Below are 21,195 nucleotides of genomic sequence, written 5' to 3' on the forward strand. Positions count from 1 at the left end.
TCAAAACAATAACTTTCCCTTTTTATTTGCTTACTGGTATCCCTGGGATGTCCCATTACGCATGAACCCATACCAAAACTTGTTAAGTAACTAACCATTCCTATAACTCGTCCGTTATGAGCGCTAAAAGTATCATCTCTCAATACCTCATCCGATATAAGGGTGAATCGAGCCGTCCCCATACCCCATCTGGTATGAACGCCAAAAATATCATTCTTTGATTCCCCGTCTGGTATGAGCTAACATTCACGGTAGGGTTCCCTATGTACTCAGTCTGTACACCATATCCCAAGATATTTAGTAAGATAACCATTCACTCATTTACTTAACCAATCAATTTCCGTTTATATTTTAATTTTCAGTTTCACAAATTTACCGTAAATCACGCAAGACAAGCAATGCATGCATCAAGGTAACACAACTGAATCATCTTACACATTCCAACCTATTATTATACATTTAAAACTGTAAAATCAAACAATCAGTTAAAACAGTATAAATAATAATAAAATAACCAGTTCTGACTCTATTAGTAACCTGTAATTAATTCTCGAAGTTTTCTAGATTATATAAAATACTGTATTATTTATAATCGGACTTTAATTCCATAACAGAAAATAAGGTGATGGATTCTTACTCGAATCAGTGTTTGAAATACTGAAGTTTCTACTGCACTTACTAGTGGTTCCTAAGTTTTTTGAATTTTTCTATAGAGATTAAAACACGCTTCACATACCTAAAAATACCCAAAAAATCTAAAATCGGTGTTAAAAACCTTTTCTGGCCAATTTTAGAATTCCAGCACGGCAGCATCGCCATGCTCCGGCGATGGCACGGCCGCCCACGACAGTGGTTTGCCTCGAACTTGCCGTTTTTGGGTAGTTTTGACCGATTTCAGTCGATTTTATACCAATCCTCACGAGAAAACACAGTAGGGAGTCTCGGTTGGCCGAAAAAAGTTAAAAAATAAAAACTTACTGGTAGCAAAATTTTTTGGTGCGATTGGGCATTTTTCTTTGGTCAACCTGTAGAAAACAGAATGGTGAACACAATGGTAGAAAAATTGCACGAAATGGAAAACGAGAAGGGGCTCATCGGATGCAATTTTGGATTTTGCCTGCAGCGGCGACGTCAGGATTTACCCGCAGTTTCTAGCTCATCCGTCATTTCTTTTACTTCGATTTGGCCATGGGGTTGTTCGAAATCAAATTTCAAGTTAATAAGAGAATTTTTTCCTTTTTGTAGCGATTGGAGGTGGCTCCAGCGTAGTGGCGGGTGGCGGTCGGCTCCCTTCTCTGGCAATTTGTTTTTCTTCTCCAGGAGGGGGCTGGTGGCTAGGGTTTGGGTTCGACGTAATGTGAGATATTTATACCCGTCTCTCTTAAATCTAGGTCGTTCATCACATTTGATCTTGATCGTCCGATCGCGTTTGAAGAGAAAATAAATATGGACTATTGATCACAATTTGATCTGGACCGTACGATCGTGTTTAAAGAAAAAATAAATTTAAGCCGTTCATCACATTTAATCGCGACCATCTGATCGTGCCTAAAGAGAGAACGGATCAGGACCGTCCACGTGTGCGGGAACGCATCCAGGCCATCCGATCGCGGGCACATGAATTGCCAGCGTGGCCTCCCGCGTGGCACCGAGTCAGCATGCCTTTCCACACAGCATGCTCTGGTTCGTTGGGGTTGCTGACTGGGTATCCTACGTGATGTAATTTTTTTAATTATATTTTGACCCACAGTTTCTAATTTTTCTTTTAAAAGTACCTCATGAACCCAAATTTTCACATATTTTTCCTAAAATTATTTTCAATTTCTTCATCCACCTATTTTTTTCTTAATTTTATATTAAATAAAAATTTATAAATTTATAAATTATATTCGTATATATATTTTTAATTTTAAAATTAATCTCTGGACAAATTTTAGATCCGGGTATTACAACTATCTTTGCCTTAAAAGAAATTTAGTTTTTTAAATTTATTTCTCTCTCACTCAATCAAACAGTTGGAGATACTGGGCTCTGAAGTCTGATTCTAGCTCCCATGTGACATCTCTCTGTGTATGATTCTGCCATAGGACCTTAACAAAAGAAATTTTCCGGTTGTAGAGTACTCTACTCTTTCGGTCCATAATACCCATCGGTACTTTCTTATAGGACAGATTCTCCTGAAGTGAAAGGGGCTCGTGGGCCAAGATATAAGAGGGGTCTGGGTTGTACTTGCGTAACATGGACACATACAACATATTATGGACCCAAAATAGTTCTAGAGGTAGTGCCAGTCTGTAGGCGGTGGTACCAATTTCGACTGAGATTTCGAATGGCCCAATAAACCGGGGATTTAATTTTTCTTTATTGCCAAACTTACTGATTCTCTTGAAAAGAGTGACCTTAAGGAACACTTGATCACCTTTCTCAAATTCCAAATCCCTCCTTCGGGTGTCCGCATAACTCCTCTGCCTGCTCTGAGAGGTCTGGATGTTACTCTTGATCTTAACTATTTTGGCTATAGTCTCCTCCATAAGATTTGTGTCGACAATTTTCTATCACCCACCTCTTCCCAACCTATCGGTGATCTGCATGAGCGGTCATATAATTCATCGTATGGAGCCATGCCAATACTTGTTTGGTAGCTGTTATTGTAGGCGAACTCTATTAAGGGTTAGTGATCATCCCAATGGCTCCTGAAATCAAGAATACAAGCTTGGAGCATATCCTTCAGTGTGCAAATCATCTTTTCTGATTGTCCGTTAGTCTGAGGGTGGAATGCAGTACTGATGGATAGTTTCGTTCCCATGATTGCTGAAAACTACACCAGAACCGAGAAGTGAACCTAGGGTCCTTGTTGGACACTACTATCACTAGCACTCCATGTAACCTGACTATCTCCCGGATATACATTCTTACTATCTTGTACAAGGGGTCGGTCATCTTGATGGCTAAGAAGTAGGAAGACTTGGTGAGTCGGTCAATAATTACCCAAATGGCATCATGTCCCGAGCGTGCTCTAGGTAATACTGTTATGAAATCTATTGTGATGTGTTTCCACTTCCACTCTAGAATTAGTAATGGCTGAAGTAACCCGCTTGGGTATTGATACTCTGCCTTCACTTACAGACATACCAAATGCTTGAAAACAAAGTCGGCTACATCTTTTTTCATCCTGTTCCACCAAAATCAGAGTTGTATAATTTAATACATCTTAGTGCTTTTGGGATGCATGACAAATTTTGAGCTATGAGCCTTTATCATGATGTCTCTTTTCAGCTCACTGTCACATGGAACACACACTCTGATATGAAATCTAAGCAATCCATCGGTAGAGACTCAAAATTATGAATTTACTCCATGTTTTACATCTTTTATGAGGGTTGATAGGGTGGAATCGGCAGATTGGACTTCCTTTATTCTCTGGATCAACTCGGGTTGGATAGTTAGGTCGGTCAATCATGTAACTCTTTTCAGGTCCTGTAGTCGTACCTGTTGTGCGACCCCTATTACCCTACATTATGAAACCATTAGATGAGCTAATATACATGCATTTTTTTGCTAAATGCATCGACTACCACGTTACCCTTACTCGGATGATATAAGATGTTGTAATCATAGTCATTGAGGAGTTCTATCCATTTTCTCTGATGCACATTTTGAGTGAATATGTGTTTCAAGCTCTTATGGTCGGTATAGATTTGAAAAGTCTCCATATACAAGTAATGACGCAAAGTTTTCAAGGCGTGGATAATCACGACAAGTTCTAAGTTATGGGTGGGATGATTTTTCTCATGACTCTTCAATTATCTAAACCCATAGGCTATGACCTTCCAATACTGCATTAGAATACAACTCAATCCTAAGTAAGAGGCATCACTATAAACTATATATCCACCTATCCCGTTCGGTAAGGCCAATACAGGTGTAGTAGTCAATCACTTCTTTAATTTTGAAAAACTCCTTTCATAGTCCTCGTTCCACTCAAACTTGACGTTCTTCTTTGTGAGACGAGTCAGAGGAGCAGCTATGCTAGAAAATTTTTCCACAAACCTACGGTAATAACCTGTTATTCCCATAAAGCTACGAATCTCCTTAACATAGGTTAATTTTTTCCAGCTGAGCACTGCATCAACTTTTTCGGAGTTCACTGACACTTCATCCCTTGATATGATGTGCCTTAGGAAGGTAGTATGCTTGAGGCAGAATCCACACTCATTCAACTTTGCATACAACTTCTTTTCTCTAAGAACCTGCAAAAGCTGAGTAAGACGGTGAGCGTGTTTCTCTTTGTTTTTTGAATAGATCAGGATATCATCAATAAAATACAATGACGAACTGATCCAGAAATTATCTGAAAATCATGTTCATCGAATCCATAAAGATGGCTAGTGTGTTGGTTAATCCAAATAGCACGACCAGGAACTCATAATGTCCGTACCTGGTTCAAAAAACTATTTTGAGAATGTCTTCTATCTTGATCTTTACCTAATGGGAACCTGAATACATATATATTTTGGAGAAGATTTGGGCACCCTGAAACTGATAAAAAAAGGTCATCGATCCTGGGGAGTGGGTATTTGTTCTTCATTGTGACCATGTTCAGTCTTTCATAGTTAATACATAACATTAACATTCCATCTTCCATTCCATACAAATTTGACTTTAGCACTCCAAGGAGACACACTATGTCGGATGAATCCACTATCCTGCAATTTATTGATCTATTTTATCAACTCTTTCATCTCTACATGACTCATGCAGTAAGGGAAAACTAAGATAGGCTGCGTACCAAGCTGAAGGTCTATAGTGAACTCAATTTTCCTATCCACTTATGGTCTGGAAAGTTCATCGAAAAATACTTTCGGAAAGTTTCGAACTACCGGGATCTCTTGAATGCAAATTTTTTTCTTAGGTTTACCTAGTTAGAAAAAACAACCGAGTTAAAGTGCTATGTTATACGGAAATTGCTATGAGAAAATAATATTCAAAGGCTTTATTAACTTGTAAATTACTCTTCATTATGAGGCTTAAATACAATTTTTCTCATGAAAACAATCTACAGTGGCGTGATATATCGCTAATCAGTTCATTATTAGAAATACATCAGGGTCCCCTATGTCAATCTCTATCGGGTCCATCATCGGTGAAACCGAGTCCTGTGGAAAAGGAGCCAGATGTTACTGGGGAGGGATCGGGTGGTCCTGTAACGGTGTTGGATGATACAGTGGGGTTTCTGAATTATATTGTGATGGTGTTGGATGATACGACGGAGGATCAGGGTTGCATCTAGGTGACGTTATATCCTCTCGTTGTAAGGGTGGCTCATATTGTGGAAGTGGTAGAGGGTCAGACAGTTCATTCCTTTCTTTCCTAGCCTACTGGGTAGAGATGAGTCTCTTTAAAATCTCGAAGAGCCGATCGACATCCTATCGAAGCGACCCTTCTCGGGCTGCCCTGTTCGGTAAAGGACCTTATCTCTTCGTGTCTTTGTACTTATTTTCACAAGGGTTGGGTGATAGTTAGTATTTGGTATTTTTAAGTCTTTTTGTAAGGAATGGTTCTGAGGAACGCGACTTTGATACCAACTGTAACAGCTCGGAACTTAAAAGAAAATAAATTATAAATTGAATGTGGAAGTAAAATAATAGAGTTAGGATTTATATTCTTTACACAATAATTTAGAATACCCAATAGGGTTATGTGAATGACTATTCTAAAAGAACAAATGAAAAATAAAAGAAATAAACGAAAAGTAAACAATTAAGTATCCTAGGACGACCTTCACTAGCATTTAAAGGGAATTCGGGTGGTGAACTATTCACAACTCCCTTATTGATTGGGATCTAGATCATGATCCTCTTAATCTGAAATAGTTAATAAAAGGATGAGCTACACTAGCATTGTGAGAATATCACCCTACTCATCGATACAGAAATAAAGGTTGGTAAAAATTATAAAAACAACCAATAGAGCTATTAAATTAAGTTAATTTATTTATCATAAATAAAATCATTTATTGCATACTTATCTTAGTGAGATTTCTAAAACTAACCTATAGAGACAATAACACAATCAACATCATAATCTCACATTCAATTAGCCAGAACAATAACTTTTCCTTTTTATTTGCTTACTAATATCTCTAGGGGTCCATAAGGATGTCCCACTATGCGTGAACCCATATTAAAACTTGTCAACTAACTGACCGTCCCCATACCCCATCCGGTATGAGCGTCAACAGTACCATCTTTCAATACCTCGTCCGGTATGAGGGTGAATTAGACCATCTCCATACCCCGTCTGGTATAAACCCAAAATACTATTTCTCAATACCCAGTCTAGTATAAGGTAACATTCACGGTAGGTTCCCTATGTACCCGATCCGTCCATTATCTTCCAAGATATCCAGTAAGACAACCATTCACTCATTCACTTAACCAATTAATTTTCGTTTATATTTTAATTTTTAGTTTCACAAATTAACCATAAATTATGCAAGACAAGCAATAGATGCATCAAGGTAACACAACTGAATCATGTTACATATTCCAACCTATTATCATGCATTTAAAATTGTAAAATCAAACAATTAGTTAAAATAGGACAAACAGTAATAAATAACCGATTCCAGCTCCATTAGTAACTTGTAATTAATTCTCAAAGTTTTCTAAATTATATAAAATATCGTATTATTTATAATGAGACTTCAATTCCATAACAGAGAATAAGGTGAGGGATTCATATCCGAATCGATGTCTGAAATATTGAACTTTCTACTGCACTTACTAGCGGTCCCTAGGTTTCTTAAATTTTTCTACAGAGATTAAAACACGTTTTTCGTACCTAAAAATACTCTAAAAAATCTAAAATTAGTAAAATCTTTTTCGATCAATTTTAAAATTTCGACACGGCGGTATTGTCGTACTCCGGCGACAGTACCACCACCCGCGGCGGTGGTTTGCCTTAGACTGGCCCCAGGTTTGGCTAGTTTTATACCAATTCCTACGAAAAAACACGTTAGGGGGCCTTGGTTGATTAAAAAAAGTCGAATAGCAAAAACTTATAAGCGACGAGATTTTTCGGTGCAGTGGCTCCGTCGGCTCACCTTCGCGGTTAGTGTTTTTCTTCGGTTAACTTGTAGAAAACATAATGGTGAATACAATGGTAGAAAAATCGCACAAAATGTGAAGTGGGAAGGGACTCATCGGAGGCGATTTTAGATTTTGCCTATAGCGGCAGCGCCGGGCTTTACTCGTAGTTTTTGGCTCATCTATCATTCCCTTTTACTCCAATTTGGCCATGGGGGTGTTCAAAATTAAATTCCGAGCGGATACGAGAATTTTTATCTTTTTTGAGGTTGGAGGTGGCTCTGACGCGGTAGCGGGCGACGGTCGGCTCCCTTCTCCAGTGACTGGTTCTTCTTCTCCGGCAGGGGGGCTGGCGACTAGGGTTTGGCTTCGGTGTGATATGAGATATTTATACCCGTCTTCCTTAAATCTGGACCATTCATCGCACTTGATCTCGACCGTCTAATCGTATTTAAAGAAGAAATGAATTTTGAACCGTTCATCGTAATTTGATATGGACCGTACGATCGTGTTTAAAGAGAAAACGAATCTGGGTCATTCATCGTGTTTAAAGAGGGAACGAATCTAGACTGTTCATCGCGTTTAATTGCGATCGTCCGATTGTATCTAATGAGGGAATGGATCTGAACCGTCTATGAGCGCAGGAATGCATTTGGGCCGTCCGATCGCGGACATGCGGATTGCCAGCGTGGCATCCCCCGTGGCACCGAATCAGCATGCCTTGCCACACGGCTTGCTCCGGTTCATTAGGGCTGCTGATTGGGCATCCTGCATGGTGTAATTTTTTTAATTGCGTTTTGATCCTTCAGTTTTCGATTTTTCTCTCAAAAATATATTCGAACCTAAATTTTCACTCACTTTTTCTAAAATTATTTTCAATTTCATCATCTACATATTTTTTTTTCTAATTTTATATTAAATAAAAATTATATATTTATATATATTTTTTAATTTTAAAATTAATCCCGGGCCAAATTTCAGGCCCATGTATTTATATATATATGTGCTACACACCTATAACTCGATAACTAGTATGCATAAAATCTGCATATATATACAAGTAACAATATGAATACATAAACATACGTCATACATAACATCATGTAGGTCTCCAGTTATATACAATTGCACACACGCACATATGATGAGTTCGCAAAACTCATGTAAGAAAACTTAAATAGTTTGTAAAGTCTGTAAACAATTCATTTTAACGAAAAATAAAGTTTTATAAAAATATGGGAGCCTCTAAATGAGACTAACCCAATCCTTTACCTATAGTCGAATAAGAAAGTGTCGGAATCCTTATTGTTTTAGGTCTACACTGTATTATAAATTCAGTATTGTTTAGATAGTTATCTCATTTATAAATAGAAAATATTTAGGTTAATAACAGACGCTTGTAGAAATAATTAGAATACAAAAAGGGGATTGAGTTTTACCGTAACGCAATCCTGATCATCAGAATTGCTTGGTTCGCCATGCACTGCCACCGAAGCATCACAACTGCCATACACTCGGCTGTTGGAACCAGCATGCACCACCAGAACCACCTACCACTGCCATGCTTCGACCGAAAACCATCACAGGACGAATTGCGCGCGTATATCCGACCTGAATATGGCGGAATCACGCCGGAGAAAGGTGCAGATGCGTGAAACCATGCCTAGCCACCGTTGCGGTTCTTCTTCTTCTCTAGGCACACCATCGTGTGTTCTCCCTCTTCAGCGCTCTAGTTTTGGGTCTCTTTGTTGTACCGCACGCCGCATGCACCAGACTTACCTTGCCGCCAGTCTAGTTTGTTCCCTTCCGCTCTTTCTCTCTCCCCCTGAGTTGTTTTCTGTCTCTTCGTGACCCTCTTTCTCTATCTCTATGCACAAATCTCTCTCTCTCTCTCCTCACACATGGGATCTCCTTCCCACAGAATGAGTCTCTCCTTTTTGTGAGCGGAGAAGGAGAGCCCTGCACGCCTCATCTTTCTTCTTCTCCGGCATGCAGGTTCGTTCTTCTTCTCCTCATTCTTCGACTTCCATGAGGCGTCTGGTTGCCGTTTCCTTTTTTTTTTTTTAAATCAAAACAGCGTCATTTTGTCCTTTGCTTTTCTTAATGCCCAATTTTGGGCTGGGTTTTTTGTTTTATGGGCCGGGGTGTTACAGATCAAATTTGATATAGATTAAAATTTTGATTGAAATGTGATTGAAAATGTTTGAAGTATTGAAGTTTTTAGAAATAATTTAACTAATTGGTTTATCTATTTAAAAAAAATTAATTAAGTTATCTAGTTTTGTATCTTATTTTTATTTAGTTATTGTTATTTAGTAATTATAATTATTAAAATGTTTATAATTAACTTAAATATTTAACTAATTTTTTGATTTTGTTAGAGACAAATCGGGGTTAGTTATATGGCTTTCTTTAATCACTATGATAATTGATGAAGTAAGATGCATAATTAACTAATAAGTTTTGGTTAAATGTTAATTCATATTTTCGTTTACATTAGAGATTTCAATTTCAATTCTTATAAAGTGTAATAAAAATATATTTATGTATGTGGTAAAAAAAGAAAATGAAAAATAAGACGTATAATTAAAACTCATGCATGTAAATTCTACTCAAAATGCAATTTATATATGATTAATTCTGGTAAAAGCGTGGAAGACCATATATATATATATAAGTCATTCGTGTCATGACTTTGTATTCCAGGATGTTAATTAATTACATTTATTAAGACTCAAATATGATCCTAATCATTCCAAGACGGTCCACTCTCTTGACCCTTCTTTGTTCTAATTTTCTTTGTTTATAATTATTAATGCCATAATTGGCTTTTACTCTTTTGAATGATAAATATAAACCTAAAAGCAATCATATAATATATATATACACACACACACACACACACACACAGTCATACACAACCGCAGAAAAAGACGTTAAATTGTTAATTATTAGTCATCACGCCTTCAGCTAATAAACGATTTTGTTTGTGAAGAAGAAGAGTCTCTGTTGTCAACTTAATTGGTAGGTTATTAATCTTATTATTATAATTATAAATACAGAAATTAAATTTCTTACAAACATATCTCGTTCTACTATATTCAACAAATAATAATTAATTTACACAAAAAATAATTAAATCATATATATGTCGGATCTTAAAGGTATGATTTCTGGGTAATAGAATTTGGATAGGGCAGATGAAAATGTAGAATTAAAAATGCAAATGACTAAACCCTTAATTAGTCCAATAATCCAGATTAATATGTTTTGAAATCCCCACTTTGCACCATCATCAATTAATCCTAATTAATAGCACTAATTATTTGTGATTTTAGTGGAGTTCGAATCGTTTTGGTAAAATACATGATTTCTTATCATGGTTGTTCCATTAATTAATTAATTAATTAAATGAGTTTGTTACACCATGCATTTGGATGATTATAAAAAATTTAATTATGGGTTATAAGTTAAAATGGTATGCAAAATGAGAGAATACAAAATTAAATTAATAAATAAAATTAATAGGGTTTTTCCCATTCCTCCATTGGCTCAACGTGGGGAACCGGGAAAATCATCTACTTATATCAGCAATCATTAAATCCATTCCATCCCCACCTTCCTTTGCTTAACTTTTTAAAACTACCTAATTAATCACATTATTTAAAATCTAAATGCATTTATTCATCAAATAAATTAAATTAATTAATTAATTAAACCCACTCCATGAATCCACAAGACCATCTACTTGTTGGCAAACAATGCAGCAACATATGCATATATATATATATACATTTTGAAGATAGAAAAGAATTTAAAAAATTAAATGGGTTTTTTTTTAAATTTTTTTTATTTTTAATAAAAAAAAAGGAGGTTGCCAAGGGAGCAAGAGTGGGACCCAATATGACACTTGGATAACGTGTGTGACTTTTGCTTCACTTCTATACTACCTATTCAAGGAAGCAATTTTAATAATTTAATTTAATTTAATTTAATTTTTTTTAAAAAAATTAGAAATCTTGCCCGTTAACCGACCCGACCCGACCCAATTCCTAATATAATTATAAACTTATCCACACGCACAAGCAGCCTGTCTCTGTACTCTCTCTTTTACTCATTTATTTACACACGTTTCACCTCAGGAACCATTAGCCGCTCTCTGTCAATCCCCGAAAAAGAAAATTAAATTATTATTTTAATAAAGAGAGAAGTGGGCCCCAAAGGTTACAACGGGGTGGGCTCCACATGTAAACCGGCCTGCAACAGAACAAACGTGAAGCTAATGATCGTGGGCTAACCCACGCTGGACCATTACCCGCCACGTAATGCTAACACCATCACATTATTCCCTCTCTTGCTGGGCCCCACTCTCCACCATCACAACATATAACAGGTTAATAAAGAAAATAAAAAAAAAATTAGTTAATATTTTTTAAATAATTAATAATATATAGATATATATATATATATAAAAAGAAAACATGGATGTACTTATTTAATGATGTGTTTTGGAGAAGTGTCATTGTCTTGATGAATAAAGGTCGGTTGGTGGGGGCCACGCTCCTGAAAACTTTTGTATTTTATTTGAAACTTCATAGGACTATAAAAGAAATAATTAATAAAAGAAAATATAAAAATTCAGACAGACCAACCAGACAATTATTAAATTACAAGAAAAGCCACCAAACCTTAAAAAGCCCAATTTGTCTGCATTTAACATAATTTTGTTTAATTAGGCGGAGTGGATAATATATAATACACCCATTAAATTATTTTGGTGGGTGTTGAATTCTTTCAAATACTGTAAGATGATGGGTTATCTCCTCCTCCCTACTTTCTCTTTCACGTCTAAAAAAGAATGGAACAAAGATATTTTGTTTCTCCATACATTTCTCTCCACTGATTATCTTCTGGTACACACACACTCTTAACCGGAGGTTGAAGAAGATTTGGACATTGAATCCAGAAGAGACGAACACATTCTCACTGCCGGACCCCACTACGTCTGCAGATTTTATTGCAGTCCTTTTATGGCAGTTTAATCCATAATTAAGAAGAAGGTTTTCACATACACCCTGCATTTGTAGAAATATAATTATCTTTATATTGCTTAACTTATATGTTTAAATAAATTAATTAATTAAAAGTTCATGATATTTTTGCTATTGAGTCAGAATATTTATTGAGCAATGGAGGAAAGTACTAATAATCAATTTGTTACCATTAAAGCCAATGGTCGTCTAGAAGGGAAATATTCATGTAATAATGAACCTCATCCTGTACATCGCGAGCTCTAATACATACATACATAATTTATATAATTAAGAAAAACGGAAAAGTAAAAATGTGAGGGAGATAAAGGAGAGGTCGAGATCAAATGGGTTTGCTGTGTTGTAGATGAATTGGAACGTGGATGTTGATTACCAATAGGACAGGACCCATCAAAATATCTTGCATCTCTATTGATTATATATCTAGTTTACATAAATATGTTATAATTCATTAATGACATCAAATTATATATTATTACATGATTTAATTTATCATTATTAATCAAAATTAGATGGCTGGTAGTTTGCTACTTGGATAAAATTGTTGATTCAAATCAAGTTATATATTTTCATATATAAATTTTTATTGATAAATTATATTGTAATATGTGCATGTATCACTTAATTAATTAATAAAATATATAAATATCTGTTTAAAAATTTGTCAGTATTAAATTGTTGAAAATGAAAAAAAATATTTGTAAATATATAATATTTTTGGGTATGAACTTGTATATTTTAATAATGAAATTGTACTTGTGCATTAAATAATAAATTATATAAAAAAATATATAATTCGATTCAACTTTATAATCTTATAAAAAATATAAAAATAATATTCATCCACGCGTAAGATGATTTTAATTAAAAAGTTGAAACATAATTTTGGGAAATACATATTGTTTTCGGGCAAGAAAAATGCTTAACATGGATGTGATTCTTGGCCGTCCATTCTCAGGCATCATCATTCTCCTTCCCTCCGTCTGTGAAAAATCATAAGAAAGAGCAAAGCAAATGTGTTTAATTCGGTGGTCGTAATCAGTAGCTGGTGGTTGGTGGTGGTGGAGGGTGTCGTCTCTCACAAACCCTCACTCTCAAATCTTGGTTCAAGTATTTTCCGCCTCCTTTTTTGCGCAAAGCTTTTGCAGCAATCAACCTTCTCTCTTCCCATCATAAATAAATATATATAAATATAAAAAGAGCAGAGAGAGGTATATAGAATATTATTAAGGCATGTGGGCGTGTGTGTTATTCTCTTTTTAGTTTATATTCATTGTGCTTTTGCTTCTTATTTAACCCTACCTCCTCTCTCTTTTCCCATTTCTATTCTTCTATCTCTTTCTCGTGATCTTATCTCTCCCTCTTTCCCTCCACAGTTTCAGAAGAACAAATAGTTAGGTTAGAGCAGGAGGAGGAGGGAGAAGGAAGAGTTGGGTTTCAAGTTTCAATTCCCGATGATCACTTTTGATTGCCCAGTCTCTTTTTTGTCTTTCAGTGTCTTCTTTTTTGTCTGCTTCTGATCATAGCTTGTTGAATAAAGCTATCATCTACCAAAAGCTATAGGCTTAAAGTGTCTTCACTTTAAGCTGATTGGAGGATACGGGGGCTGTCTTCCACCAGATCTGATCAGCTACCAAGTTTCAGTTTTATATTCTAAGGTATATGTCGTGGCCAGGATATGTTACTACTCATCTCTCCATTTCTTCTCCTTCTTGTGGATGTATTGGTGGTTTGTATTTTTCTTCCTTTGGGATGCTTTTGTTGCAAGCCAAGCAACTTGAATCATGATCTAAAACATAATTTGCAGAAAAAATGCTATCCAAGTTACACACACACAATTTTGCTATCAACTATTATATATGTAGTTCATCTTCATGGTATTTTGTCTAGGTCATCTTTTTTGTGCATATAAACTGACCTGAGTTTTTGATCTGAGTGTTCAACGTTCTAATATTACTGTTTTCTAATCCAAAAGATTACTTCATGTCATGCGTTATATATCACTAGCTGGATGATATTCTATGTTTGAATTATCCCAAGTTTCTTTCATCTTCTTGTTGAACTTGATGATCAATTTGATGGAATCCTAGCGAGAATTCTAATAACATTTTCTGGATATTCTTTATTGGTTTTTGAAAGGCTTAAGATAATAATAATAATCCTTAGGTTTCCTATTGATTAAATTTCCACCACTTTGCGCATGAATTATATATCAGTATTTTGTTGATCGCTTTCTGTTGTTAATGACTCAGTTGAGAACATATATGCCTGTGTATATATACACACACATATATATATATATTGTTCATTGATAATCTCTGTATAGTCCTCACAAAGTAAAGCTATATTCAAGTATATTTATTTGATTACCCATGTGGTCTATCTATATTTACTTTTTTCTTACAAGGTATCTTTGATCCAATACGTACTAAATCATAAGTAAAAGATCAAAGTTGAGGTTTTCTTATAAATTTAATGAACTAATTATTTCTGTAATTAATCGTATCTCCTACAGTCAGATATTTAGAATAATTAAACCTCATTACATAATGATAATTTTATATGTTTTGATGAGATGGTTAATTTAAATCTCAGATCAAATATTACACTTTCTAATATCTTCAGCGACTTAATGAATTTTTAATCTGTTATAGAACTATGTATAAAGGAGGATTTGTTTGTGTTTATTTTCCAGCATTCACCTAGCTTCCAGTTATGTAGTTTTTAAAAATTTTCCAGCATTACCCAGGTCTTATTTTTCAGTTTTATATATATATATATATAAATTAGATTACCAACCACAGCCTAGTTTAGTTGTCCTTTGAATCGAGTTGTGCTCCTATTTATCTTTATTTCAAGGTTATTTTTTTGTCATATTATAATTGATATTCATATATGATCTAGATGAATGTAAGAGTTTTTATTTAAAAAATATTAGGATAATGAGTTCAACTTATGTATATATATGTATAAATGTAAGCTAACAACCCCACTAGCATTTTTCGCTCTCTCTCTCTCTCTCTCTACGTGTGTGTGTATCAGAGAAATAACATTAAGTTGACAACCTCTTGCATCTTTGATTCTCTCTCTATATATGTCTGAGGAGACTATATATATACATATATATATGGCTGCATAGATGTAACGTGAGACATATTTGGTCGATATTTGATGTACAAATATGTAATGGTTAATTAATTGGTGTGATGTAGGTTATTGTAAGTTGTAATTATAGCTACGGGCTGTTTATCAGGAGGTTATTGTGTGGATTGTTTATCTGAATTAAAGCCTATGCAAGAGTAATTATAAGTGTTTCCATTTGAGCAAGCTTTTCTTACAAGTAAATTGATGACCTTCATCGTATCATTATAATGATCATTATTAATGATGTTTATATATATATATATTGTTTTTTTCTTTGTATCGTCCGATGCGATCATAAATATATATCTACTTAATTCACTGGACTAACTAGCTTCATCACTCTGATAAAAATTATAAGTTGCTCTTAATTAGATTTATTGGGCATGATTTCTTTTTTCTTGTTTATTATATGTGTATGTGCGTGTATTTACATATATGTAATGTTCGTTATTTATTTGAACTGCGAAAACTATAAAATATATGCATAAAAGGAAATATTATGTCAAGTTTAGTTTCAAACATTGCCATGTTTATAGTTAATGGATGATCTAATTTTGTAATTTGCAAACAGTGGAGGAACCTTGCTTGTTTCTTTTCTTTTTTTCTTTTTCTTTTTGAGTGGTGAAATGAAGATGTGATGGTGATCTTGGAAGAATTAGGTAGTCATTATGAAATTAATGGTGATCTTGCCTGACAAATGACTGATTTTATTTTGTCTATATGTATATAATAACAAATATATATATATATATATGTATAGGTTAATTAATTATAATTAATATGAAGAGCAAAAGCAGTCAAAATTAACTGCTAATTTAGTTGAAAACAATCATTAGTAATGGTTTTTGCTTCACACGAGAAGACATTTAACCTTGTTTTTTGTTGGGTGTTAATTTGGCACAATATTAATTTTTTTTTCTTGTCTGGTTGGTTCAATTTCCAACATGAATCACGTAATTTGTGATTTAAGTGCAGGACTTTGTGAAACATGATCTTTGTAACTTTTACCTTTTTCTTTATTTTCCTAAATTAGTACTTATATATATAGGTATATCGAATTTTGCATGCATGGTTATATAATTACACGTAATTAAGATTAAAATCGTTGAGTTTGGATGATTTAATAAATGCAGGTGTACGTAGAAGCAATATGAATTCATTTTCACATGTACCCCCAGGTTTTAGATTTCACCCGACAGATGAAGAACTTGTGGATTACTACCTGAGAAAAAAAGTTGCTTCAAAGCGGATTGATCTAGATGTTATCAAAGATGTTGATCTTTACAAAATCGAACCATGGGATCTGCAAGGTATACACATACAAGATTCATATAGTTGTTTTAGATCAAAGTTAATATTAAACTAGATATATCAACTTAAGAATGTTGGAATGCATAAAAGAACTTTGCAGAATAGGAAACGAGGAGCAGAATGAATGGTACTTCTTTAGCCATAAAGATAAAAAGTATCCGACTGGAACTCGGACGAATCGGGCAACAAAAGCAGGATTTTGGAAAGCAACAGGAAGAGACAAGGCTATTTACACCAGGCACAGTCTTATTGGTATGAGAAAAACTTTGGTGTTCTACAAAGGACGAGCTCCAAATGGTCAAAAATCAGATTGGATCATGCACGAGTATCGACTTGAAACTAATGAAAATGGAACTCCTCAGGCAAGTTCTTTTCTTTTTTAATCTTCGTCCAATTTTCTCTCTTTATTTTTAATTGATCATCTACTTCTTTTCTTCTAAACTAGGTAGCTACCATATTAGAAAGTTAATCAAAAATTTTAAAATTAATTGGTAAAGTATAATATAATTAAGTATAAATTTACATAAATCTACATTTATTAGTTCCAAATGAATAGATTATCTACAAGTCCTCTGGTGAATTCATATTTTTCCTTACAGAAAAGTGTTGCACCACCTAAACTAAACTACATCTTACTTATAATAAAAAAAGATGTATGTAGGATTTGAATAACCCATTTTTGCAATTTGTTATAAGTTCATTTTTTTGTAATAAAATTTGTTGCTTTTTTAATTAAATTAAATTTGTTTCAAACATATCTACAGCACCAAAATATTTTGTTTAAGCTAATCTGCATTTCCAATCCCCCTTGTATAAATGTCAAATGATTTCTTTTAATACTTTTCGAAGGCTTAAATACATATTAATGGTACATTTCCAATGTTGAATGGGATGATTTTGGCTATGTATTTGTATTTTTTTTTTCGATATATTATAATATACCGTCGTCTACCTTTTTTTTTAAAAAAAAAAAGACTAATGATAAATTTTCTTTTTCAGAAAAACAAATTATCATCTTGGTTTCTCTTAACATGAATCCAAGAGCAAAACTCCATATTTACTAGTGATGTTTAGTATATACCATGTGCTTTTTGGTTAGTTCTTGAAAATATCTTTTAAATTTTTATCTTTATTTTTATTTTGAAACAATATAAATATTTTATTTCCTCTATAATTACACAACTATACAACTCTTAATGATGCTTTCATGAATAAATATATAAATATATATATAAATACATGAATTCTTAAAAGCAAAATTTTGAAAATACTTTTATTTATCATACTGAGCTTTAAATTCTTCTTGAAAAAACAGTTCTGGTTCATATTTTCTAAAATTAAGCAAGTTGTCTTTGTTTCCAGGTGTAATAATTGCATATTGAAAATTTATTATGTACTCATAAGTCTATATATCTAAAAAATGTGGTTAGTGCATATAACAAATCTGCATCAAGTTTGTATATCATAAATCTTGTTGGCACACATATAAGGAATTGGCATCATGGTGATTACTTCTATGCACACATTAGCTTTTCAAAGAAAAAAATGTGCAAATTAAAATTTTGAGTTGTAGTTAATAGTTTCATGAGGATGTGAATTTGAGTTGTAAACTGCATTTCTTTTTTAGAAAATTATATCATATGTATTCTCATTATAAAATTATATTATTATTAGTGTATAAGTTGTAAGAAGGTTTTTTTTTTTTAATTAATAAAAATATAATGCAACTAGAAAGAATTGATTAATCATAATATAAAAATAATAAAATTGAAATTTCAGATAATTAATTAGTGGGTTAGGTTACACTTGTAGCAAGTTTTCTGACGTCGTACATGAATTACCATACTATTATACATGTGAAGTATATATATATATATATATATGTATGTATGTCGGATTACGTGGTTAATGCATGAGATGAATATGTTGTGACTGATAATTAACAAATGCATGCAGGAAGAAGGATGGGTGGTGTGCAGGGTGTTCAAGAAGCGAATGACAGCAGTAAGAAAAATGGGTGACTACGATCCACCCTGTTGGTACGACGATCAGCTCTCGGCCACTTTCATCCCTGACCTCGACTCTCCTCGTCGTCTTCCTCCATTTAATCATCACCACCATTTCCCCTGCAAACAAGAACACTACACTGAACCCTCCTTCCTTCAGCTCCCTCACCTCGACAGCCCCACCCCTCCTTCTGCAACTTCATATTCTCCAACTCTGTACCAACAGTCAATTCTTGCTAATAACAACTCCCAACAAGCCATGGATTGGCGAGTGCTCGACAAATTCGTTGCGTCTCAGCTCAGCCACGAGGATGCCTCTAACACCTTTCAACACATGAATATGCTACTCCATGATTCCAAGAGGACCTCCGACAACGTTGGTGATCATCAGGAATATGCTTCCACATCCACTTCTAGCTGCCATATTGATATGTGGAAGTGAAAGCATATTATATATATATATAGAAACTAGAATGATAATGAATACTGATTATAGGAACTACGTACAGTTTATCATTAAGAAGAAACCAGACTATGAGGACTCTTTTACATATAAATATCATGCAGCATGCTGTACATAATAAAACTAAAAATATATATGAGCTATTTCTTTAGCTATATATATATATATATATATATATATGGTGTCCCTGTGTATTGATAAATATATATACTAGGAGGTGAGAAGGGTACAATAGACTGCAAACATATGCCGACTACAAATTAATAAATATTACTATGTACTTGGGTAAGTGAATTGTATGGCCAAGTACCGTTGTTTGAACTCACTTGGCAAATGTTGAACATTACATTTTGCGGCATTATATCAATGCAGTTATATGCATATTATTGTTTTCTTTCATCTTCCTCTCTCTCTCTCTCTCTCTCTCTCTCTCTCTCTCTCTCTCTCTCTCTCTCTTCCATGTGGCCTTAATGTTTCTCCAATTTGGCATGTATAATTCTCACATGTAAATTAATGAACTGCCTGTCAATTATTTATTGAAAGAGATAAAAACCATGTAACTTTGCATGGGCGAGATCCAGCAAGCATGGAATTTGAATAAACTAATCGGGGAAAAAAATAAGAAAGATTTTTAATGTGTGCAATTCAAAATAGAGGCAGCCAGGATGCCGTGGTTAGATACTATAAGTAATATATATAGAATCCATGCAGAGTCAAAATTAGAAGGAAATGGATCTAGAACATGATTATGCCTACATATTTGGAAGAGAGAGCTTCTCAAATTTAATACTAACTAATCAGTATGTCATTAGACTCAGAGAGAACTATAAGTTCTAACTAATCTGTTCTTTAAAAAAACAAAAACAAAAAAGAAACAAAACTGTATTTCTGTACTCTGTATTTAGTTGCCAAATACATTGAAGGTGCATGCAACTGGAATCATGCATTCAAGATGTGAAGTGGCTCAAATATTGTTGGAAATTACGGGGTGAGCCGATTTAGTTGCATGCGTGCAATCTTATGGTGGCAGGCTAGTATATCTATCAGAGACTCTACTATAGTACATACGTATGTAGCAGATCATATTAGCCTAGAATAAACAACATGCGATAACTTTTTACCTTCTCTCTTACTTCTAGAAGCATATATACTGCTGATAATGGGATCTAACTTGACAGAGAAATAGAAGCTCGTTATACAATTTTTTTTGCAAGAATATAATACGTATATATACGAATTAATATTGTTCACCAAGCTAGCCAGAAAATGAAGGTAAAACGTTTTAACTTTTTGAAATGAACCGTCTTCTACTCAAAGCTTGAGACAAATTAAGTCCAAAAAGAAGTAAGGACATCCAGAGTATGCGCAAACAAGCCAAAGGTTGCCAATCAGTATTGTTAGATATTCTCCATGTTAACCATGCAAAGATTGGCATACGCAAGAAAAGATCATAAAAAATATAAAATACAGAACACATATACGTGCATACACATATTGTTCATCCAACTTTGGAATACCCACCTGATAAGTTCGCTGGTTTGAAGGGATGATAGAACTGAAGTTTGGAAATGACCCGCGAGAAGTGCAATTTGAAAGGTGGCGGTGTGGTATATATAGAGGACAGGAAGGGGAAACATGGTTTAAGAAAGTAATGATTAATTGTGTTAGAAGAAAAGTATGCTGGTTTGAAATGCGATTGACCCGATCTTACTTGGGTTGAAGTCAAGCATGACAATGCCTTTAAAGCAAAAAAATATACATATATATATATATATATATACATATTTTCAACAGACATCATCATTGGGCGTGCTCTGATCGATTTATTTCATCTCAAACAAAGGCAGGAAGATGGCATGCTTATCACAAGGATTCTTCATTGGAAAAAGACACTCAAGGGAGCTGTCATAATTACCAAGTTAAGTGCTCTCTCTGACGTGTAGGTCTTATTAGTTTTCAGGCTTAATTTTCTTAGTTATTTTCTCATCAGTCCAATGTAACAAGAACAATGGGAATTTAACATTTAAAAAGAAAAATTAATTAAGAAGAAAGCAAATAACCAACTAAACTTGGACACGGGAATTAATTTAGTCTGTTCCAGCAGCAAAAAACAAGCAGTATTCCATTAGGAT

At 34.1% G+C, this 21,195-nt stretch overlaps 1 protein-coding gene across 1 annotated transcript; it reads left to right on the top strand.

Annotated features, from left to right (window-relative positions):
* The first annotated feature begins 13,344 nt into the window (after nt 1-13,344).
* Nucleotides 13,345-19,673, top strand: LOC110817555 (NAC domain-containing protein 7-like). The gene is made up of 4 exons (XM_088217604.1): nt 13,345-13,797; nt 16,417-16,593; nt 16,685-16,960; nt 18,555-19,673. Exons 2-4 carry the CDS (start codon nt 16,434-16,436, stop codon nt 19,040-19,042), a joined length of 924 nt encoding a protein of 307 aa, XP_088073730.1. The 5' UTR covers nt 13,345-13,797; nt 16,417-16,433; the 3' UTR covers nt 19,043-19,673.
* Nucleotides 19,674-21,195: the final 1,522 nt, after the last annotated feature.

This window comes from Carica papaya, chromosome 4 (assembly GCF_054855325.1).
Source record: "Carica papaya isolate Zhongbai chromosome 4, ASM5485532v1, whole genome shotgun sequence".
Classification (NCBI taxonomy): domain Eukaryota; kingdom Viridiplantae; phylum Streptophyta; class Magnoliopsida; order Brassicales; family Caricaceae; genus Carica; species Carica papaya.